This window comes from Podarcis bocagei, assembly GCF_964188305.1.
Source record: "Podarcis bocagei genome assembly, chromosome: 8".
Lineage (NCBI taxonomy): Eukaryota > Metazoa > Chordata > Lepidosauria > Squamata > Lacertidae > Podarcis > Podarcis bocagei.
The window spans coordinates 39133751-39159269 of record NC_138133.1 but is presented as its reverse complement, the minus strand read 5'-3'; the positions used below and the strand labels follow the sequence as shown (position 1 = coordinate 39159269).

Here is a 25519-nt window from a genome sequence, read left to right as displayed (position 1 = left end):
TCCTGAAAGATACTAGTTGCTCTATTCTGACAGTTGCTTTGAAGTTGGAATCTTGTGAGCTATGGAAGCAATTGCACATTCTCTTTGTTTAAGGAAAACAGTGAGAGTACTACTTAAGAGTCCAGTTTCAGTTCCTCAGCCTGACGGTCAGCAAGAAGTCTGCATATGCCTTCCAAGGCTGCATGTGCCTCCCATCTGAATGGGTTTTCAAGAAAGCTGCTAGGCTCTCTGCCAACTTTCCAAACCCAGTTGAGAGCTGGGAGGCCTTGGGGGAAACAGAGGGTGTTCAGGATGCACATATGTACTAGAGGGGAAACTAGTGGTGTTTTTGCCTGTTTTGGACCCACTTTTAGAATTGAAGATTTTGTTTGCTATTGTGGTTTGTTTTAATGCTGTTGTAAGCTTGTGGCGGGTCAGTCTGAATGCTGTCCTGATTCCCTTCCAGTTCTTGGGGTCCTAGTAAGGGTTAAAATCTGATAAAATTCTATTGCTGAACCAGGCAATCTTAAGACAATGACTTTAGCTGGCCACTTAGGCACAATGCTTGTTGTTGTTGTTCAGTCGTTTAGCCGTGTCCGACTCTTCGTGACCCCATGGAAGAGAGCACGCCAGGCACTCCTGTCTTCCACTGCCTCCCCAGTTTGGTCAAACTCATGTTAGTACAGTAGCTTCGAGAACACTGTCCAACCATCTCGTCCTCTGTCGTCCCCTTCTCCTTGTGCCCTCAATCTTTCCCAACATCAGGGTCTTTTCCAGGGAGTCTTCTCAGTGTGGTGTAGTGGTTAAGAGCAGTAGTCTCGTAATCTGGGGAACCGGGTTCACGTCGCCGCTCCTTCACATGCAGCTGCTGGGTGACCTTGGGCCAGTCACACTTCTTTGAAGTCTTTCAGTCCCACTCACCTCACAGAGTGTTTGTTGTGGGGGAGGAAGGGAAAGGAGAATGTTAGCCACTTTGAGACTCCTGAAGGGGAGTGAAAGGCGGGATATCAAATCCAAACTCTTCTTCTTCTTCTCGTCTCATGAGGTGGCCAAAGTATTGGAGCCTCAGCTTCAGGATCTGTCCTTCCAGTGAGAACTCAGGGTTGATTTCCTTCAGAATGGATAGGTTTGATCTTTTTGCAGTCCGTGGGACTCTCAAGAGTCTCCTCCAGCACAATGCTTAGCATAACCAAAGAAGTTGCTCGGTGCCACGTGGGTGGGCCTTTCCCCTTTCCACCTGGCTGGCAGATAGAAGAACAATAGGAGAGTAGTTGTGTGACAGCTGAACTAAAAGCAGGCTGCAAGCCATTCTGGTTGGGGCCCCCCTGTTGGATGAGCAGGGTATAAGTAAAATATTATCACCCTCATTGTTATGCTTGATCGGGTCTGGATCCAAGGCTGTGACTATGGGAGAAGCAAGACCTTTTGGATAATTAATGCTGCAGGGAAACCACCCCCCCATATTATGTTCGGGTTGTATATATGTGTAAATAAACAATATATCATAAAGACGCAACAGTCTCTTCTATTCACACTGAACATTCCTTGGAAAAGGAAAAATGATTCTATTATTTATTTATTTATTGTTTTAGCTAAAATATTTAAATTTCAGTTCAGTAAAGGAGTGCCACGTTCAACTTTGCTCTAAGACAGTGGTGGAAATTAGCTGCCAATAACAAAATAGCAAAATAGTCTTTCCAGCTGTAGTCTGTATTTTCTTTCAGTTTTATCATGCAGATAAACTATAATGCCTCCTAAGGACCTATAATTTACTAGGGAACGTGATCAAGTGTTCATGTAAAGAGATTTGGATTTAGTGACCTTCATAGTTCATAAGGAGAATAAATTCCAAGTTTTAATTCCTTCTAGACTAGTTCTTCCCTCTAGGATTAATATGGACATTGCCTGAGGTCAAAGGTTAGCAATGTGGTCTTCCTGTATTTGTTCTGAGGATTGACTGTTTGTGCAAAGCTCCTTTCTGTATAGTTTGAGTTTGGCTTAATCCCAGTTCAATGTGGCAGTTTTGCTAGGGGTGTTGTGGAGGTGGGCTAGGATGGCAGTTTTGCTATCTCAATTTTAAATTCAGTATTAACTTAATTACATCTCATTTCCTGATTCCAGGGATCAGGAATGATAATTTAGCACCCTGCTGATATTTTACTCTTTGTGTCCTGGGTTTTATAATCCCCATGGGCAGGGCTTTTCTTCAGCCAGAACCCGCCGGAACTCAGTTCCGGCACCTCTCAGGTAGGCGCCATTGGTCTTCTAAGAAAATAAGTGTTCTTGGTGAGTTCTGGCAACTCTTTTTCCAGAAAAATAGCACGGAGGATATGAATGACAACTTCCCTCTCTCAAATTCGCTCTCATCTGTTTTTGCTTCTAATTAGTCTGTCTCTCTCCAGCTGATGGTCCTTCACTCTGCATTGACTTCAGCTTCTAAGTCACACATTTTAAGCTCTGCACATCTACCTCCCATTTGAATGTGTAGAGTCACTGGGAACTTCCCAGTATCCAGATATTCAGGCAAGCATCCACATTAACTCTGTTGCAGTAAAAATGAAAGCTACAAGAGTCTGGTAGCGCCTTACGTTCCAGGAGAAGCTTTTGTAGGGGAACAGATAAAATCAACAGGTAGCGAAAGAGCTGACATCTTTTCCATATGAAAAGCACGACAAGTTAAATGCACTCAGGTTCAATAAACAACGTTTCAGAAAAAAAAGAAAAGCAATGAGACCCCTTTCAGGAGAGCAGCAATTATACATCGATGAGTATGTATCTATTTACGTGCACATTTACTAAAAAAAAAACACCACAACTAAGGCAAAAAACTGTTCATAGCACAAATCTATGTGAGGGCTTGAATGGGTAGATTGATGGAAATCTGCTTGAAAACCCATTTTAATTGAATATCTTTGATATCCCTAGTAGCAGCAAAGATAAAAAGACAATGCATGTGCAAATTTAATGCAGATCTGTCCCCTCTTTGATGAGTGGGTCAGAGGCCCATTCCACATACAGTGTACTGGGCCCAGAGAACCCTGGTGACACTCCTGTCTCAGACCACCACTCAGCATCCTGGTTTCTCTGAACTAACCACAATTCAAATAAGCCACAGTATTCCAAATATATGTAAGCGGAAATTGTGGTTTATTCGAAACCGAACAGGGATTATTTCAGTATATATGAAGGAATAGGAGGGAGAGTGCACAAGCCCAAAGCTATAGACTCCCACTTTAAACATCTGTGCTGGTGGGCCCTAGGCTATAGTTTGATTGTGGACATATAGATTCTTATTTCTTCCTTTAGATTAAATATTTCCAGTTTCAAACTTTGTCAGCGTGGGAGGATACCATATGATTGTAATTACTGAAATATGACCAAATAAGCCACTATGACGCAAAATTAGAAGCTACATTAATCTTTTGAGCCAAATAGTTTCCCATAAATTTTATGTTGTAAAGGGATTAGTACTCAAAGCAAAATGATTTGCAAGACTGCCCTTTGAAAAGGTTCAGTTTTGTAGTTATTCTCTCCACCATGAATGAAACAAAAACATAAAAGCAATACTTAGATTCAATCATCCAGAAATGAGTATTATGTCTGAGTTGCTGTTGGAATGAAAACGGGAAACCCTTTGGGAACTTATTGTCTGTAGGGGAAGGTTTTTGGTGAGGGGGATCTCAATTGTTAAAATACATGGGCCACAATTGACTGAAAATTAAGTGAATTTAAGTCCTATTGCTTTCAGTGGCAAATGATGCCTAACTCTCCTACTGGAATGAATGTGCTTTGATTTGTTATTTTTCTGTGGGCTTAAAAATTGACCTTTGACACAATTTCATGGAAGGCCTAGAGCAGGGGTCATCAAATTTTTTGAGTCAGTGAGCGCATTTTGAATTATCAGAAAATGTTGTGGGTGCCTGTCACAAAATGGCTAAAAAAGCAGAAAAAAAGATAGGACTACAAAATCATGTGGTTGTGTGCCCCACTATCAGCCACCTGATCATAGTGGGAAAGGCAGCTACTGCCTTGGGTCACAAAATCCCGAATGACTAGAAGATGGGGCAGCAGTTGCTGCCAGATGAGCTGTCAGAGACGGAGGGCTTGGAGGATGCCCTTAGTGGGGAGCAGCCCAAGGGTGTTGACAGAGGCAACAGGGGAGAGCATCAAAGAAGGCTGGGCAGCTGGCAAAGGAGAAGGCCACAGGGTGACCTCTTTCTCATCACCACAAATATTGTGCTACCTTTGCCATTGGGTACAAACCCATGTCCCCCAGGAAAGCCTGCTCCTCCAAGGAAATTAGTCTTGCAGGGAAGTTCTTGTGAGTGAGCAAGATGCATCTCATCTTTATAGGCTGGCGGGAGGGGCATGCCTGTTTGTCAACACATCTTTGCAGCTCTTGTCCAGTCTTGGACCCCTGATGCTGCTCTTGGTCTGTCTAGCCATGCCTTTGGCATTCTGCACCTGAAGCCTGACCTGAACTATTGCTAGCCTAGAATAAAGATTTCTTCCTGCTCACATGCAAGAGTTTCAGTTGCGGAGTTCAGGGCAGAAACCAAGAGATCACATCAGCTACTACCACATTTTCTTACAGAGATAAGTATTTTTCTTATGTTCAGAATGGATAAAAGGATTGGTGCCCAATCCCAGCACGCAATGAAATGTGGGCTTCTTTAAGAGTATGTGTTTAGTGTAGGAAGGTTGAGTCATTATACAATGACATTATGTACCAAAATCATGTTATTGACACATTTATCAATGAGACATGTACAAAAAAAACCATATTAATGAGAAATGGCAACATATTTGCATCTATTTTAGAAATGCTGACTTCTGCTGTTCTAAGTGACTTTTGACCTAGGTTAATACTCCAAGGAAAATTAAATACTTTTTCCTTGTCTTCTGTAAGTTTTGGATTAATCATCTTTTTCCTTTGTATCTGCCTAGAGCTGGATTTTACTGTTAAGGGACTCAGAGTTTTGCTTTTCTCCTTCCTGTTAATGCTCCCACTGCTAATATGAACTGCCCTGTAAAATTCTGCCTGGCATATAGCCAGAGATGAAATGTACCAGAACAGAAGGAAATCCACCCTGACTTCAGTAAGGAGATGAGCAGCACAACTGATGCTGTAGAAATAGCCATCCATCAAACCATGTAGTTTGAGCTATCAACATTATATTCTAATCAGCCAGTTGATGAGTGATTCCTTCTAAAGTAAAGATTCCCCAGTTGTCTTCTCTGGCAAATGCGTCTTTATGGAATTTAGAATAAAGCTTTTCAATTCCATGAGATTTTGCAGGAAATGTTAAATAAAGAGTCTAAGTGCACATTTCCTTCTTGTCTGAAGTGTTTGTGTTTGTTGTAAAAATCTCAGTCATGGAAAACTTGTTTTGCGTATTGTACAGGTCTTGGCACACAAGTCTTGCATGTTGTTTGATCAAATATTTATTTCTCTCTGGATGGTTTTCATAATTTTATGGTACTTTCCTATGTGAGCCAAAATGTATACGCCTTGAACGTGTCCTCTGTGTCTCAAGACAGATCTAAGGTCTGTGCTTTTCAAAACTGTTGAAAAGTCCAGAGTTCATGGTGAAATAGAATGTTCTTTAAAACAAAGTGATTTTCTTAAGTTCATACAGCTTCAGGGAGGAGCAAAGTACAAAACAGCAAAGTAAAAACCATTCTCTTTATGTTAGATGATTTAAGGAGCACATGCAGAGTTTTTGGAGAGGGAGAGCAAGTTAGAAGATATATGAGAGTAATGATCTGTTGCAAGAATTTGTTTGAGAATGTAATCCTGTTTAATTTTACATTTGCTTTCATGTTTCTCAATTACTTCCTTGTACATCTAGCCCAAGAATTACATTTCCAATAAACAAAGGGCCAGACCTAATACACAAGAGAATCCACTAATGGAAGCATGTGGGACCAGTGACAGGCTTGCCTAACTGGGGTTTTATGTACAGAGGAGACTTTGTGTGAGCCATCAGCTCTGCACAATGCCTATAAACAACTCAAAAGAAATGCCTACTCTGGTTATGAAAATAATACTGGTCAGAGAACAGCTCCCATGTGGGAGTGCCAGTTCCCCTAAATTAATTGAGTTAAAGGCTCATCTAACCTATTTTTCAAATCTCCCAGGAATGGATGCTGTACATCAACCCAGGCAACTTGTTCTAGTACTCCAATTTTATGCTGTGTTTTGCAAAATTACACAAGCTCAGTAATGGGGGAAATCAGTATAATATTTTACAATGTGCATAAAATCACAGGCTCAGTATTTCTTTTAAAAATTATGCTGCTTTTAAAAGTGAAAATCTTCTCAAGACAATTAACAACATATACATAAACAATTAACTAAAACAACAGCATTACAACAACATTTCCAGATCAACATTAAAATGTCAATAATAGTTACAACCTTAACTTAGAAAAATATAAAACCAGCATCAACTGAAAGCAGATTAGACTACCCAAATCATTAAGGGTTCCTCCGGATCACCTATTTATTGAGCGTTCATATTGATTGGCTTGCACAAAGCTTGCAAAGAGGTTAGACTATGTCCGGTTGAGCATTCATCCTGATTGGCTTGTGGAGTGTTTGCATATCCTCCTGTTAATCATTCATTGATCCCACACTTTTCAGTGCATTTTCCCATCACTTTCCAACTGTATTCTTTTTGCACTAGGGTGACGAAACACTTTAATCCACTTTAATGGTTCAAACCTAAGGAGCAGTTTAGGATGCAGCTGAACTCAGCTCAGACAGGCTCAGTAGAAATAAGTCCTAAACTTCAGCCCAGGATCACTCCCTCAATGTTAAGATCTTTTAAAAACTATTACGGCATAATCTGTGATGATAGATTGGGCAAAAGATGTTGGACACAATATAATGTTTGAAGATTGGGAAAGGTTGTAGAGAAAAGGGGTCAAGTTCACTGCATGTACGCTGTTAAGGGAAAATGTCATGAAAATGATGTACCTAACCCTTGTAAAACTAGCAAAAATCTATCATAAGAGTGATAATTTATGTTGGAAATGTAAAGAAAAAGAAGGAACCTTTTATCATATGTGGTGGACCTGTCCCAAGGTGAAAGACTTCTGGGAAAAGGTATATAATGAATTGAAAAAAATGTCGAAATATACATTTATTAAGAAACCAGAGGCCTTTCTTCTTGGAATAATAGGTTTGGAATTGCCCAAGAAAGATGTTAGATTGTTTTTGTATGCCACAGCTGCAGATAGAATTTTGCTGGCCAAAAATTGGAAATCACAAGAAGTACCAACAGTGGAGGAATGGCAGATGAAGATGATGGATTTTTCAGAGCTAGCCGACCTGACCAGAAGAGTCTGTGACCAGAAGGAGGAGGAGTATCAAGAGGAATGGGAAAAAAATAAAGATTATTTAGTTAAATATGTTAAGATAACTGAAATAGAATTACTTACGAATATAAGATAGGCCTGCGATTTAAATATGTGATGTTGTAGAATATTATGTTTAAAGTTAAAATGAAAAGAAAGAAAGATGTTAATTGCCTAAGTAAATTTTGTGTGAAAATAGTTTTGGAAAACTGCTACAATGATTGATATGGAAACTCAGCCAGGGGGATTTGAGGAAGTCACCTAACAATGTTAACAAAAGTGGAATAATTATAGTTAAGATAAATGTTTGTTTGTTTTTGATGTTTTTGTTTTATTTGCTATAAATTTGGAAAACCAATAAAAAAAAATTGGAAAAAATTAAAAATAAAAACTATTATGACACAAGCAGAGATCCAGTACCTGCCTTACACTTGTAGATATGCAGTGAGGTTCTGGAATAGTTTAACAGTGCAATTGGTGCATTTGAAGAGAATGTATGGCGATGCTGATACTGTGCTGGTTCTCAACAAGCTGAACAAAGAGATAAATCAGGAACTGGCACCTGCTGGCCAATCTTAAGGCATGCTAAAGCAACAACAACCACACACTTCATGAAACAAATCAGATTTCGCTATTTGTCTCTAGTCATCAGACCATCACAAAACCAGAGCTTAACAAAGTGAACTTACATATCTATATGAAAGTAACACAAGTTAACATAGATAAGGCTGACACAGACCCAAATGAAACCATGTTCAACAAAACAAACTTTAAATTCTGAACGTTCCAGATATATTGCATTTACCCTTGGGTTTGAATTAGTGTTAAAATAAATCCACTTTACACAAACCTGAATAATATTATATAAAACCTGAATTAAATAGAAACATAAATATACTTAAAATTCTGAATCTCCCTGGCAACATAGAGCATTCTTCCTAAACATTTACCCATTGTCAATTACTGCAGATACAAAACATGTAGTTGTCTCACGTTACATATTTATCTCTTTAACACAGCAGATAAATTACAGCCCCATGAACCGATCTCTCCACATTTCTCCCTAAAGTATGTGCCAAGCTTTATTCCCTCAGCACATGATACTAAGGAAAATATATAACAATATGTACCGTGGTTGTGGTTATCCAAAGCAGCTGAAAAATCAAGGCGAATCAACAGTCGTGTTCTCCTGAAACAGGTCATCTTACAGGGAAACCAAGTCACTTTCTGTATCAATACTGGGCTTGAATCATGATTGAAGTGGATCTAGAATATCAGTCTTCTCCAAGGGTATGTGGCCTCTACAGAATCTCCAACTGTTTGGGAGAAACTTACAGATTAAGTTACACCACGAGTGTGCATATGTATGCTCTTATGTACATGTGTGGCACCTCTAAGGGAAAGGGCAAAATCTGTACAAGTGGCTGTCCCAGATCTGCAATTCAAATATAGTGTGTCCTTCAGAAACATGGAATCCTTTGCTGAGACAAAGAAGTCTACAAATAAAGCAGTTATATGTGTAGTTTTAGTGGACAGATGACAGGGACCTCAAGCATACACGTCTACTGTGTGTTTTGAGATATTTACAAATGCTGTTTTCTGCTTCACATTTTACAGTGTACACTTGCAAGACTGTACATACAGTGGTGCCTCGCAAGACGAAATAAATTCGTTCCGCGAGTTTTTTCGTCTAGCGGATTTTTCGTCTTGCGAAGCACGGTGTCGGAAAAGTTTTGGAAACGCTTCAAAAATCACCAAAAACCTCAAAAAAGGCTACCACACCACGTTCTATGAGTTGCTCCTCGAAGTCAAGTCGCAACTGTATTAACGGTGTTAAGAAAAAGGAAACAAACTTGCAAAAAACGCAAGACGTTTTCGTCTTGCGAAGCAAGCCCATAGGGAAATTCGTCTTGCAAAGCAGCTCAAAAACCGCAAAACCCTTTCGTCTAGCGAGTTTTTCATCTTGCGAGGCATTCGTCTTGTGGGGCACCACTGTATACGTTAGTATTTTGGTTTGCAAATAAGCACAGTACAGTGCAAATCTATCTTGAGTGCAGTATGAGGGTATGTAAAATGTAGGCATTTATTAAAAGTAACACAAAGGAGTGCATAACTGCCCCCCTCCCATTTGAAATTTATTCTCTGTAAAATGATAGGGATTTACTCATACGTTACACAAGTGAGGGCAGGGAGATGTTAGTAAAGCTTAGTGGTAGACAAGGGCAACCAGAAAAAATGTTTTATATTGGCTTAATGCCATTGTATTAAAAGAATTGTGTTGTGGTATTAGTTTTGATAAAGCCTGGCCAATAGGAATTTCTTTTCCATTTAGTGTGGAGTGGCTTTAATGCTGGAAATAAGCCTGTTGGCCGGCCCCCAGAGCCGTGCAGATGAGAAAAAGATGCAGGAAATTCTCTTGTTTACTCATGTCTGTAACACTGAGAAGCAAGAACAGCTCCTCAAACCCACAGGGTAAGGGGTGTTTGTCTCTTTATATCTCTTTTTAAAAAACTGATGTTGTCAGTTGTTTGTGACAGAAATGAAGAGAAGATAGGAGAGTGGTACAAGTGAGGGAGAAGATTTTGAATGTATTATTAAACTGGACTTAACTACATTTCATCTCCCATTTGTTTCAGCGCTCTTGGTAATAACTTTTATGGCATTATATGAAATTATTTTTAATGTTTAAAATTTGAAGCATGCTCAATTACTCTCAGTGTTTATTTAATTTGCCTGGCAAAATTTTCATCCCTTTTATGTTTTAGGTATAAAGTACTTAATGTTTATGCTCATTTCTAAAGTTTTGTGTTTTGTGCCTTTTTTTAAATCAAGCAACAGCAACCTAGAATGCTATAAATGTATATATAACAAAATATGTCACACAGTTCTTTTTCCCCTCCATTAAGTAGAAAAAGGTGTTAGCATCTAGGATAGCTTGTGATATTCAATGATATTACTCATATTCTGATCTCTTTGGACTCTGGCACTTTGTTAGGACACCGTGTAGGCAGGGTGCTTTTAGCTTAAAATGTGCAGCATGCAATTCTAAAAATCCTGATGGTCTTTTGAAAAATTACTATAGGCAGACTGTTTCTCTGTTTTTAAAAATTGTTTCCTTTTTAAAAAGGCTGGTTTCAGCAATTCAAAACAACAACAAACAAACAAAACAAAACAAAACAACACCCTCACTTGACTGTGAGTAGAAAGGGTCACTGTTTGCTTTTGGATCTTTGAGAATAAGCTGTTGACACCAGTAGGCAAATGATAGCTAGCAAAAGTTACCATTGATGCCTCATAATAGAAATTTGATTTACCTTGATATAGTCGGGCAGAATTGCAAAGCAGAGGCAAAGGCTGTTTCCTGAAAGTTTCAAATGTCCCTGCTGATGTAGTGCAACACAATTAAATTGATGCAATAACATGAACAGAGCTATCACCCCGAACTGCATGAGAATACATCTGTTGGTGGCATCAGCAAAAATCTGACCATTTGGGCCATATTGCAAGTTCTTTCAGATTTTCAGAGGCAGCCGTACTCTTTCCTCAAATCCTAGGTTGATAGGTAATTTGTCATTTACATGCTTGTTGGGAAAATGCAGTGCTCAAATAACCCTGTCTCATAAATCCTGAACCCCCTCACTTGGGGAGAAGGACAGGGGGAGAGCAGCAGCCCAGTTTCAAAGATCTTACATTGCTTTTTAGGTTTTGCAAGCTTCCAGGAAAGAGGAGTTTCGCAATATTCTGGAACAGCTGTAGAGAACATGTCTCACGTTCTCAGATTTAGTAAATGGATGCCATTATCATGTCCTCGGAGAACAGTAAAAGCCCCGGTGGTTGTCAAGTGATGATGAAATCTTTTTGATACGTTGCAAATAAATAAATATTTATAGGGGAAGATCAGATCCATAGCTTATGCCAAGACAAATATTGGAAGGCACTGCTGGGTCTGGAACGCAGCTGCACTGCCTTACTAGCAAATTACCATTTCGATAGGAGGATTTGACTGATTATTCAGTGCGTACAGTGTGCTGTACAACCATATTAAGGGCAAAAAACCCAACATAGTGGAAATGGATGCATATGGGGTCCCCCCATAAGATGATGGCTATAACTTGCTCTAGAGGTTTCAGGGCACTTGATACCAGATCACTGCTGCAGAGTTCTTTTGTCTGCAGATGATACTGTAGTACACTAATATGCTGTTTTCCTTGGAAGATGGATTGGGACAGAGGCTGCCTGGCTCACTGGTTGCTCATTTTTTTCTTTTAAATTGGTTGCCTTTCCCCATACCATCTTGTGTTGGAGGGGGGCCTGGTAGGAAATTTAGTCCAAGATGATTCTTGATGCAGAAAACTCTAAGCAGAACGGCCCCAGCAAATGGCGCTCCAGCCTGTGATCTCCAGTAAGGATCCCAGATCATCAGAATGTGTGGGCCAAATAACTGGGTGATTTGGATGGGATCTTCTCTCCCCTTTTGAGTTGAAGCCAGATGTCACTACCCACCTCGTGTCAGATCAGGGCTCCCACAAGAGGTCTCTTTTGCTTTGTTTCTCTGACCTTTTCCATGTCTATGTTTTCTTCTACCTGATGTTTCTCCAGCTCCCTGAGTTTTGCAAGAAGTGAACTTTCTTGTCTGTGAAGCATTGAAGAGTTCTGGATTTTTATTTTCTTAAAGCACAGAAGCGGGGTTTTTTTAAAAAAAAAAAGTTAGAAGCTTCATTTGAGGTATTTTTGTTTTGTTTTTTAAAGAAAAATCTATGTTGCTCTGCTTTAACCAAACAAACCTAGAGCTCTTCAGAACTCTGCAGGGAACACGTTTGACAGCCTCATGTTGTAAGGCATATCAGCAGACACACACAAGCACCAGAAAATCAGAACTGGCTGGTGGAATGGAAACTCAGAAATTCAGTTGCATATATATTCTGCACTTCTAGTATCACAAACAACAGAAATGGTTTAGCACTAAAAATACTGAAGACGATTTCCAGGGTGTGAAAAGGAAATTTATCTTGTATTGTATACATATCAAAATAATGAAATAACTCCTCTTTTCATATATGAAGCCCAAGCAGTTGTGTTTCACACATCTGTTTTACCCAGCACTTTTGATTTACTGCCAGGACTATTTCATCTCACTGTAGCTGTAAGCATGTGTCTCAGTACATTTCCCTTTTCGGGTAGAGCATTTGATTTAAAATGTGGTACTCGACCTGCTAGTTACTTAACAGAATGTCACTTCTTCATGGAATCACTTTCCCTTAACGCATCAAATTATTTACTGTTGATGAACCTGCCTTCTGCTAATCAGACTTGACACCATGTTGAACGATGTATTTGAAAGGAAGGAAAACTCACTGCATTTATATTTGAGTTGGAGTTTGGAAAAAGTCCTCTTTGCAGAGAAAAAAGCTGTGTGGAGGAAAATGGTGTATGTTAGTGTCCAAGTTCAGTCTGGTTTTGATCGGTGGAAGAGTTTGTCGTAATTGGAGAAGGTGTGAGGAACAGTACAACTACTTCCGATATCTGATTTGGACTGACCTCTTATACGACTGTAGCCCAGCATACAGGCCTGGTTTTTGTAGGGCAGTTTTTCTCTTGCTTTACCTTTGATTAACCTTTAATCATTGCCAGTGAAGTAAGAGAACAGTTATTTCTGAAATCTTTTGCTCAGCTGGCCTGTGATGAAAATGTATTTTTGCTATGTAGCGCCAACAAAATGGCATTATCGTTACATATGCTTGGAATGGGTCACCTGGAAAAGTATAATGGGGGAAAGCAGATGTGAGTTTCAGACTAATATTTCCCCACAGTGAATATGAGATGCTAAACAAACAAACAAATAAACAAACAAACAAACAAACATGGTATCTTGATCCAGTAATATAGAATAGGACCCAAAACAGTCATGAAATCTGGTTCCATATTTTGGGGAAATTTTCATTGGATTCAGTGGACTCTTTCCCTAAATAAGTGTTCATAGGATTGCAGTTTTAGTTCCATAAACTTTTCCTACAACTCTGCTTAGAACTTGGGTTGGATAGAAAGTGAAGCTTGAAGAGTTAGTTAGCTTAGTTTTTCTCTGAGTAAACCCATTGAAATGGATACCTTTAGGTTCATTAATTCCAATGAGTCTGCTCTATATTAAACCTTAGTTTCTTTGCATACAAGTCGTTGTCCCAAGAGGAGAGGGAATAACTCTAAGCAAGTGATATCTAGCTTGGGGCCTCATTTCACAAACCTAATGACATGCAGATTGATTCTATATTAGATTTGTAATAGATTGAGAATTTTCAAGTCCTAGTGGCTTACCAGATGTTCCTTTTAATGCTTACAGGTTTCCAATTTCAGATAATATCAGAATTAGTTTAATTCAATAACAAGTTGCTGGATGAACACGAGCCATTTACCTCCTGCCAGCTGTATATTCTCTCTAATTCACTTATAGTTGCCTCCCCCTGAAAAAAAAAAATTTCCCCTTTACTTTCTTGCCCTAAAATAAAAATAAAAATTAAACAAACTATGGGTGACAGTCAAACCCCCAAGTGGCTTCTTTCGAAAGCAGCTTGTGCATAATACATTCAGATATAGATGCTATTGCATTCATATTTCAGAAAATTTCTGGACACTACCTGTTTTCAGAAGGATTCTGTCATGCAAATGTTTCCTTTTGAGAGTGAACTTTAGCAATTTTTTCTATTATACTTCCTTCAAAGACCTCAAAGTGGCTTACAGGTGACTCCCAGGTGGTCTTTCATAGAGGCATCTGAAATGGTGAGACCAGCTTCAGCATGAGAACTGTGTCACGTACCTTCAAATCCCTTTATCTAATGCCCTACCACAAAGGGGCTGGACCTTTTGCAGCCTGGGGGCCACTTTCTCTCTCTCATGGAACCCTCTGGGAGGTCATATGCTAGCGGTGGGCTGGGCAAGGACCAAAAGTAGATGGATCAGTAGGTGTGGCATTTGTACAGCCGGCCATATTCCAGCCGTGTAAAAGTCAGAGGTTCCTCCACCTACAGACACATATTTCTCCATTGAGGAAAGCAAGAGTTATGATCACAGTTCAAGGACACAATCCAGTCAAGCAAAAACACTTGTGATAGCAGAACAGGGCTGCTAAGAGGAGAGTTGTGGATAGGGGGTGTCGTCTAAGGAGGTCACCTGGTCCAGTGAGAGTCCTGAGGGCCAGATACAGTGGTCTGGAGGGCTACTTTTGGCTCCAGGCCTGAGTTTCCCTACTGAGCCATAATAAAGCCTATGTTCATGTAAATGTGATAAACACTTGTTCTTTTGTCAGTCTACATCTGTCTGCAACTTTTTCTTCCCTGCATTGAATGTTAGTTTCTAAGCTACTCAGGTCAGGGGCCTTTTCTTTAATACTTTGTAAAGTGTCACCAAGCTTGATGATTTATTTAGCACAGAGAAGGGTTCAATACCAAACCCGCTGATGAGGGATTAATCCTCATTGTTCAAAATGGAACTTCCCTTTCTGAGAAAAGATTGCACTGTAAATCTAATTAAGAACAGTCTTTTGTTTTTAGAATAAATTAGATTTTATTGTGCTATGATGCTCTGTTTTACAACACACACACCCTGATTACATACCATGCCTATCTAAACATGTGTTATTAAGTTAAATGGGAAGGGAGACAGCTCTCCAAACAGGAGAATTAGCCAGGCTTCTTCCTCCCAGTACTTTTTACCTTTCCTATACTTATATTATGGAAACAGCAGCAAGAAGGGTTTTCTTCCCTCATCCCTTCTCTTTAGTCCTTCATCAAAGTTGTCATTGTTCACATAAATGAAGGAAAGATATGAATTTAATGGAAATAGATATACAAATAAATTAGTCATATTTGCATGATAATAAACTAGACATTTTAAACTACTTACAATCATATCCTAACAGGAAATGCATTTGATGGTTAAATTATGAAACAATTAGGAATATTTTGACTAGTACCTAATTTATTTAAGTCTCGTATTTGCAAGTAATTACAATATAAATATGGAAAGTGTCTTTATATATTGAATGTATTAAATCTCAGAAGTCTTCTCTATTACAGCTTCCAAGTCTTCTGGAAATAATTACAATTTTATGCCTGGTTTGAGAAGAAATATGAAGCATAGACAACAGCCTTCAATCTAGTAGTTCATGACTAAGAAGACCTGAATAATGAAAATCTCTTTCCTGTTTGCAGAAGGCATTCTGTAGTCCATCTGGTTCTGCTGAAAGAATGCTAATATAATATTATTTCCATAGTTTCCAAACATGCTGGCAGTTCTGTTATTTTGTTGTATAGAATGTGAGAGCACAATACACCCTGGATTATTCACACCATAGTTCATTTGGGGAATGGTGCTCGACAGGAATCAGTTTGGAACCAGTGACCCAACATGAAATGGAGTATGTGGCTGTTGAACAGCTTGCAAGAAAGCTAGCTCTGTGATTTTTAGCCAGTGGTAGAGAGACCACCAGTGATCTGTGCTGTATTTTCACATGGTCACTGTGCCCATAGCAGGAGAGCTGGGAGGATAGAGGGGAAAGGTAAAGCATCAAAGATTTCTTTAACATTCCATCTCATATCACTAGGACTGTAAATTAAAAAGCAGTTGTCTCTCCAACTATACATGTGGCTGCAGTTAAAATGTCAAAGAAACTTCTTATTTTATTTGTTTGTTTGCTTATTAGTTTCATTTCTGAACTGCCCTTCATCCCATAAACATAGTATACAGTAAAACCTAAAACCACCACTAGAACATTATACAGAGCAGAATTACTCCAAGTAATTCAGTAATCACTCTAGTGTTTCGTTCTCTTCCATTCATGTCTATAGCTCATATATCTATATACAGTGGTACTTCGGGTTACAGATGCTTCAGGTTACAGATGCTTCCGGTTACAGACTCCGCTAACCCAGAAATAGTACCTCGGGTTAAGAACTTTGCTTCAGGATGAGAACAGAAATTGCATGGCGGCAGCGGGAGGCCACATTAGCTAAAGTAGTACCTCAAGTTAAGAACAGTTTCAGGTTAAGAACGGACCTCCAGAACGAATTAAGTTCTTAACCCGAGGTATATCACATCACATCAAAATGTAAAAGTTGAATTTCCATTTTGAACTTTTCAAACATCTACCTGTGTGGTGAATTTAAGGCAAGAAAATGCCATAGACTGCCAAAAATACACTAGAATAGCTGTACTCTGTACAATAGTTTTGAAGATAATGGGGGGGGGGGCAGTGTTAGAAAGCTGCATGGTCCTGGCCTCATGGCCACACCAGTGCTGTCCAGGTAAACAACTTCAACACTGTTCCCCACCACACTATGGTTTAAGATCTACTGATCTAGCTTTCTGGAAGCATGGTGGACACAAAAACCATTTGGGGGGCAAGCGGATGACCCTGCTCAATAGTAATACACCTAGGATTATATCCAATGAAGTTGTCCCATTAGTGCAGAGACTTCCTCCTCTTCCTGTGCCCCACCTTCAGCCCCCACTGAATTGAGATTTCCTGAATGACCGGGTTGGGGCTGGAACCAAACTTTGTCAACAATGTGTACCCCTAGTATTTTTTTATATACCTAATATGTGACTTTCTCACACAAAATGGACAGAACAGGCACAGCAGAAAGATATTTAAACAACATTCTGTAGGGGCACTTTGACCCCTAGCACCTTATATGTATATTTTCCCCCAGTCATACCAGTGGGGCAGAATTGATCCCAAAAGCCCTAATAGTTAACAACCCGCTATCTCTCAAATGCCCACAAGCAGGACATGTGAATGCAACAGTCTTCTCCCACTTGTATATTCCTTGGGTCTAAGGATGATCCCTTCCTGTCTTTGAGAATGAGGATTGGGCCCCTTTTGGGTCTGCATCACTTGAGAAGCTAGGACAAACCTTTCAAAAAATCTGAAGAAGTGTGCATGCACACAAAAGCTTATACCAGAACAAACTTAGTTGGTCTATAAGGTGCTACTAGACAATTTTTTATTTTTTATTATTTTTATTTTGACTTGCAAAAAATGTAAGCATAAGATCAAACTAACAGTCCAATGGGTAAAGGATGGCCAGAAAGAATTTGATATGGGAAGACCAGATGTTAAAGAGAATGTATGGCCACTACTGCATTTCATCCCTCGTATCTCCAGTGCCATTTAATTAAAATATGTGCTATGACAACATCATGCACAGCATTTTCTCACTTCCCACAAATGGAACCCAATGAAGCAGAGAAGCATAAGAAAATTCTGAATGCAGTAGCATCATACAATGCATTTTTTTATTGATGTAAATCTTACTAACGAAAAACTGCAGGACATCTCCGTTGGTGGTGGCCTACCCATTGCTCCATAAGCTGTACCTATACTTATGAACATCTTGAACCCACAGTGTTATGCGCCCACTCTATATGCCTTTCGCTTGATAATAAATCTGATTCTAGCCATTCTGTTCTTAATGGGGGCCATGCATGTATCTGACGCTTCTTCATAACATCCCAATTAACAAAGAGAGCTAGTTAGAAGTAGTAAAAGGAGCAGCCAGGCAAACACACTGTGTGCCTCAAAAGCCACAGGTGGCTGATAAATTGGAACAAATGAATATTGGTTCCTTCACTTCTTGAAACACCATTAATCACACAGCTGGGAATAATTTTCTTAGATGCAATTCTAGAATTAAGTTCGGTTGGTCAAGTCTAGCAGTTGACGTCAGGTCTAGAGGCTGACAAGCTAGAGCTTTATAATTATATTCCATTCACTGAACACTGTTTTAATGGGTATGGTGATCTAGAATTTTTCAGCAAATGGATGCAGTAATTTAGTGCTGGGTAACAAACGTACATTCCAGATTGGACCTAACATTGAGCTCCCTCTTTTATGTTTTCATGTGCCCAGATGCAAGTGTGATGCTAAAAGTATCACAAGTTAGTAACAGGTTTTCTGGTTGTCTGGGCATGTGGCAAATTATTTCATGAACACAATTCACCATGTGCAATTCAAACCGGGCTGAATTGTTTGAAAACCATTCCCAAAATGTCTCATACTGGGGCTCTTATACTGGGGCCTGGGTAGATACTAAGTTCATGTATAAAACCTGTGCCTTTTGTCTCTTATTTCACAAAGAGAAGGTAAGAGGTGGTATCACACAATCTCCTCATTTATCTTGTGCTGCAAGAGGAAGTCAGAATAAATGAAAAATATAAGTAAGTAGGTAGTTAGGTATCTATGTAATTAAATTCTCATGGCCTTTGGCTAGTCCAATAAACTGATTGATATATGTTGAGAGAGAGAGAGATGTATAATATATATAGTTTTTGGATTTTATTAACTGTAAGCCACTTTGAGGCAAGAGTGGCAACCTATACCTGCTATACTAATTGTAGTAATAAAAATACACCACCCCTTCATAGTTTGAAACAGTGTTAATCCTCTTTAAAATATTAGATTATAAAAGCACTGGGAAATTGCCCCATTGTCTATGTGTATTTTTCTTTAAAAAACACACACACAAAAAAACCTGATTGTATGCTGATGGATTTCCATTTATTGCTCTTTACTGAAATGTAATTTTGCCCCATGCAGTGTAGGAACAATATCTCATCTGGCCAATTCTCCTATATCCTGCTCTCAAAATAAGGCAAATCAAAGGAGGTGGGTTGTATCCAACATTGGTCATATTCCAAGTAGCCCTATAGAAATTAATGGGCTATGACTAACTTAGGTCTTTTCATTTCAGTGGGCTTACTCAGAGTAGAAATTAGCTAAATACAGTCCAGTAATAGCACCACCAATGGATGATTGCAGGCAGTCCTTTGTCACAGGATGTGTCAAAGCCACTCTAAATCAAAGACCCATGTACATTCAACTTTTATCCTTGGTTACTGATTTAGCAGAGAGAGAGAAATGTATGAAATCACATTGTTGGTGGATGGGATTTATTGGCTTAACATCTGAGGAGATTCAGGAATGTAACTAATTGCTTCTGAAGTCAATTGTAATTTATTTTAAGCAAATTGTCTCCAGATTTGCCTTTCCTTGGTAGACAAGTCCTCTTTTTTAGGTGTTTTGCCAATAATGTGATCTCCCTGATAAACAGGCTGTCATGGAGTCACTGCATGCCAATCAACTGAATTTTTGCACATGCAAGTTCACTGCTTCAGAATTTCATCTGCAGAATGTGCTTAGAGAAGTTTTGCTGTCTGCAGACAATCCCTAGAGTGTAGACGCATCTGCTTATAATTGGTCTATAGCCCCAGGCTAACCAAATATCTAGTATCACCAATGGACTGTGTCAGCAGCCCTTCCAGGCTACAGTGCATGACGCATTTTCTTCAGTGCATTCTCTTAATTATCTCATGTGCCCATGTAGGGTAAGAGGCATGGGAAGAAGCATCATAGCAATGCACGATGCCAGGGGGGAAATGTTTCCAGCTATGTAGAACTGAACCAGTGGGAAGCAATATCTCATCTGCTGTATGTTATTAAAAACAATTCCTAATGCAAAACATTTAATACAGTTCATCCATATGGCTTGGTTTTCCTACCAAATCTCTGCACAGAGGATTTCATTTTTCACCTGGTGGGTTCATTTTATAAATCATAATCCCTACCTTCTAAACCATAATCCCTCCCTGAAAAGTCATCTGATCATAATTATGGTTTTTCCATATGTGCCTCCCCCCACCCCTGTTTATCACACACAAAGCCCAGAAATGGTGCTGTGATATATAAGATGTATTTATCAGAGTCATAAAAAACTGAACCTGTGTTCTGTGGGATAACCAGCCTAATATAACCAACATGCTTAAGTTTAATTAATGCATGATGGGGTTAAGACCACAGAGTAAGCTGTTCTGCCAGGCTTAGCTCACCTTGGGAGGGACTAGGTAATCAAGCCTTCAGTCTACCCAAGAAGCTCAGACCATGACTCTTACAAGTCACTCTTGAGTTCCTACACCAATAATGCAGGAACTTTCACAACTGTAACTAAGCCAGGTTTTGCTGCCTGTGCAACTTTTTCTGCGTGCTGTATGGAAAACCCATGAATCCAACATTTGGAAAGTTTGTAAGTAAACCATTTTTAACTTACCAAGTGTGTGGTCTTTTTCTATGCTAGGGGAAGAGAAGAGTTTTGGAACTCACAAGGACATATTTTAAAGGTCCAACAGCCTATATTTCTACACTTTGATGCATATTTTGTGACTTTGAATATCTGTCACCAAAGGGTACTTGCCCCAAACTGGACCGTGGCCTCTAGGGAATTCTTCCTTTCATCATCATCATCATCATCATCATCATCATTATTATTATTATTATTATTATTATTATTATTATTATTATTTTATTTTCCTTTAACTGGCATCTGAGGCATGTTCTTCTGAGTATACCACTGGGGTAAGGGCATGACGTGAAGGCACATGATGCAGCCATCTTGCTAAAGCTCAGCAGTGTCTGGATTACTTGTGTTCTATGATGGCAGAAAGATCGAGCAGAAATATATTAATTAAGTAAATAAAAATCCAGCAATTTATAGCCCTTTGCCAACAAAGCAGGTGAAAACAGAAACCCATTGGGCATTCTCTACCTCTCAAAGTTTGTGATAAATTGCAACACTATTGGGGGTGGGGTCCGTCTCCTCTTTTTTCCTTCTAGAAAAACTGCAAACCGCTCTGAAGCTCTTTTAAGAGTAAATGGAAGAGAGCAAGTGAGAAATTGATAATGGGAGGCTTTAGATAGATCTTTGTGATGCTAGTGCTAGAGGCGCCAATCAGTACCTCTGCCTCCTGAGGACACATTTGTTTAGGTGAACATGCTCCTGAATTTGAACTTCTGATCTTACTGTTTTTGCTGTTTGTAAAGAGTTCTAATTGTTTTTAACTCACTAGTTTTATTTTGGATTTTAAGGAAGGTTATGATGGTCTGATGGAATTGTCATTGTGTATTGTGTGATTGTTTTATATTTGATTTTATAGTTGTTACCTGCCTAGAAACCCTTTGGGGATATAAGGAGAGTATGAATTAAATAATAATAATAATGGTGTGCAGTTTTTCATTCTGCTGATAAAGGGCAGTTTAAATTGTGTGACATTTGACATTCACAACTGTCTTTTTGTTTGGTGATGGGCAGATGTAATTTGCAACTTCATCCTTATTCAAAATTGTGTGTCCTTTATATTTTGTGTACTTTAATATAATATATTCATGTTCTTGAGACTTTGGAGGGTTTTAGTCCCCCAATCTCAAGGGCAACATTTCCAGGAAACAGGACTGACAAACTCAATGCTTTCTTAAGTCATCTGGGTGGTCTTCAGACTGTGAATGCTGTCAGCTGAACTCAGCTGCAGAATCTATCAAACTCAGTGGGAGAACCAAGCAGTGTTGGATGAGTTTTATCTATGTTCTGGATAAGGAATTGTATATATTTTCTTTTCTTTGGCTTTTGGTCTGATCTTATACACTTGGAAACTTTTTTAGGCTATAAAGTATAACGTGGACACTTTAAGTGGAAACATAAATATCTTTAGGTAGCCTACCATGTTGTCTCAGTAATTTATAAACTGAGAGTGGAGAGAAACTATAGACATGAAATATTCTGATGGCCTGTAGGTATATGGTGTGTGATACTAGATACATAAGGATGCATTCCTCTTAAAATGGCTATTTCTCCCCTCTCCATTCATTCTGAAATGACATGGTTCTAAGAAATAGTCCAAATAGTTGTTTGACCTTACAGCTGCCACACAGACCATGCCATGCTTGGCAATAGAGGGGTGGTAAAAAAAAAAAGTAACAACGGACACTTTTTAAAAATCTGATTGTGTTTGAAACTTGACTCAGGAGGACAAATCACATTCTAATGGGTGATGAGAAGAGAAGGGCAGTTACAAGTCTGATTCCACATAATAGATTGTCTTATCAAATTAGGTTTGTTTAGACAAAAGGTAAATTAACTTTGGCTATATAAATTAACAAAGGAACTTCAAAGGAACACTCCAGCATGACATAGCTGAATTGCCACTTATCAAGCAGTTCAGTCCTATTCTTTTCAGCTTCAGATAGGGGCAATGGCTTTTTGCTCTTCTGTAGGCATGGATTTACTAAGCATTCATATGATATCACCAATTGCACTATCACCAATTCCTGATGGTGTGAAGGGCCACTGTGCTTCTTATGCACCTGAATGGACAGACTAGCCCTTCTCAGAGTAGACCTGTTGAAGTGAATAGGCATAGCTAACTTAAGTGCATTCATTAAGTGCATTCATTCTGAATTATTATTTGTTGTTGTTGTTACCTGCCTTTCAACCCAAGGTCCTAGCATTAAAAACAACCCTGAATGCAACTCTGTACTTTTTGCATTTCATTGGGAGGAATTTAGTGTTTTCTGAGCACAAGCATTTCTCCTTGCCAGACAGAATGACCCCCTTCTCCCCCTGTATGTTGTTCTGGGGGTTCCCTGATAACTTGAGCATGGATTTAGTGGTGGTGATATCAAATGAATGCTTAGTAAGTTAATGCCTGCAGAAGAACAGAAAGCTATTGCCCCTATCCAGAGCTGAAAAGAATATGACTTCATTAGTGGGTGCCCCTTGCATGCTGGCTTCCGCTAGTGCACCAGGTTAATCAGATCCAGGCCATTGTAATTTAAATCCAGCTTTTATAAATGCTGTTCTCTTTACACCCATGTTTACAACTGCCAGCTGAAGACTGTACTTTATACATGACATGGAATCTAATCCACAGAAGCTCAACAAAACTCAACAAGAAGTTTTTGCTTCTGCTGTAATTAACGTGCTAGCCTTTAAGGTGCCACAAGAGCCTTTGTAAGCAGGGTCGGATTTAGGTTTGATGAGGCCCTGGGCTACTGAAGGTAATGGGGCCCTTTATATGTCCAGCTGTCCTTTGTCAACAACAAATTGTCGCTGTTTTTTGTATTGAATATATGCTATATGGTAATTTATAGACCTAATAGGTATCTAAAGCCATTTGCACATAACAAAATATGTATTTCATCAAAGTAATTGTTGAACTGTTGAACTGAAATACACTGAAAAACAATGTTGCTGTATGTAGGTTTTATTTTATTTGTTTTTTATCTTATATTTTGGAAATGTACATCCAGTGGGGTTTTTTCTTTACATTTTTGGGGGCCCCCAAAAGAGTGGGCCCCTAAGCTATAGCTTGTTTAGCTTATACATAAATCCAGCACTGTTTATAAGTTAAGTCAGTGATGACTGTCATGTTAGATATAGTGAAGTATTTGTACTGAATTAGAATAATGCATTATTAATGGTTCTATCAATCTGGGGCTTACTTTGCCTCTTGAACTTGGGCTTGTTTTGTTAATGTGTTTATAAATTTAGCCTTCCTTTTTTACTTCAGGTGTGGAAACAAGTGAATCACCTGAGACATGAATTTTGACTCTGTCTGTAACAAGCAGCTCCTTAGAAACCAACTAAAGCAGCCCCATGATGTTGAAGCACAGAACTGTGCAAAAGCATGTAGCACCTGCAACTCCAGTGTCGTATCGCCAAGAATACTTCCACCCCCATCCTACCGCCCCTCTGTGTATATTTATAACAGCAGCGACTGGGAAATTTGTGAGGAGTTACGGCTTCGAGAGCTTGAAGAAGCCAAAGCTAGGGCAGCCCAAATGGAGAAGACCATGCGTTGGTGGTCAGACTGCACGGCCAACTGGCGTGAGAAATGGAGCAAAGTCAGAGCTGAAAGAAATAAAGCCCGTGAAGAAGGGAGGCAACTGAAGCTTAAGCTGGAAGCCTCAATGAAAGAGCTGAGTGCCCTGAAGAAAATAAACCAATGTTTGCTCACAGAAAATGAAGATGTGGAAGCTAGGAGTGTGAGGAAAAAGAGCTTTGCCTTTTCTGAAATGTGTTTGATGACAGAGGACCATTTAGCATCTCTGGAGAAAGAGCCTGTTAAACATGTCCAGAGCAACAAGATTTTTGAGGTAGAAAGTCTCTGTCAGGTAAATAGATATGGGTCTTTTTTAAATCACAAAAAAATGAACCAATTCCCACCATAGTTCTAAACATTCTGAGGCTGCAATCTTTTACCCACTTTTTCATTTCAGGAAGTTTATGCGACTGAAAACCCTTTAGGAGACCACCAAGATAAAATAATCAGTTTGGAGATTCTTGATTCCAGAGGCAAACACACATCAGTTTTTCTGGAAAATCCTGACACAAGCAAAGAGAATGAAACTAGATCTCAGGAGGATGAAGTAGTACATATTTCTGTGTTGCATTTGCATCTTCATGAATCAAGGAAAATCTTGCAGAAGGAGCAAAAGTAAGTTAATAACATATTTCCTTCTGTTAAAAAAATCCCCACATTTTTCTCCAAGAAAAACCTCTAACAGGCCAATTTTGGAATAGAATTACAGTGTATTTTGCAGGTAGTGAAAAGTCTAGTTCCAATGCCAAATTCATTGGGGAGTAGTTCTTATTTCCCCCATTTATCTTTCTTATTAACTTTGCGAGATGGTGCCTGTCAACAACCGGAAAAAGAGTAACATGCCTTTATGAAATGTTCTTACAAATCCTACTGTCTGCTCCACTGTGCAGCGTTTTAAGAACTTCCTATTGACAGAGCAGTGGTGTTGAGTGTGATTTATTCTAGTATGTACTGTTGGCAGCTCTTGCTAATGATGGCAAATATTTATTCAGTTATTCAGTACCAAAACTGTGCAAGGATGAGAGACACAAACAAGAGGACATTCTTACCCAGAGAGAATATCATATTAAGAACCAGTTCAAGAGTGTAGCAACAGTGTCCCTGCATACAGTTGTTCACCAGCTTGGTCCTGCACACAACCATATGAAATTAAATTAGCAATATGGCATGTTATCCTGTCCTGTGATGATTTCCAGCTTCACCCCTATCTTGCTAGTTAGTGGAGGGCTGACAGTGGCAGAGCGATGAACCCAAGTCTCAGATTTGTCTGTTCACTGAAATACACCTATGGAATCTATGTAACTGAAACTATCATGGAACTAAAGCTACCATTCTACATTAAAAACATCCAACAGGCAGCCGATACCATTCAGAAAGAATGACACCATTGGAGGGGACCTTGATGGTCATCTCATCCAGTGCCCTGATATGGATACAAGTTTTTAAAGCATCCTTCCTTCTCGATTCTAAAACATGCAGG

General features: G+C 39.2%; 1 protein-coding gene across 1 annotated transcript in view; it reads left to right on the top strand.

The window, feature by feature from the left end:
* The window catches only part of CCDC102B (coiled-coil domain containing 102B), a 604790-nt gene that overhangs the window by 503747 nt on the left and 75524 nt on the right, over window positions 1–25519 (top strand). Inside the window, exons 3-5 of the mRNA XM_081205635.1 lie at window positions 9674–9813; window positions 23728–24331; window positions 24437–24654. Coding sequence (XP_081061761.1) covers window positions 23756–24331; window positions 24437–24654 — 794 coding nt within the window. The 5' untranslated portion in view covers window positions 9674–9813; window positions 23728–23755. The remainder of the gene's footprint in view (window positions 1–9673; window positions 9814–23727; window positions 24332–24436; window positions 24655–25519) is intronic.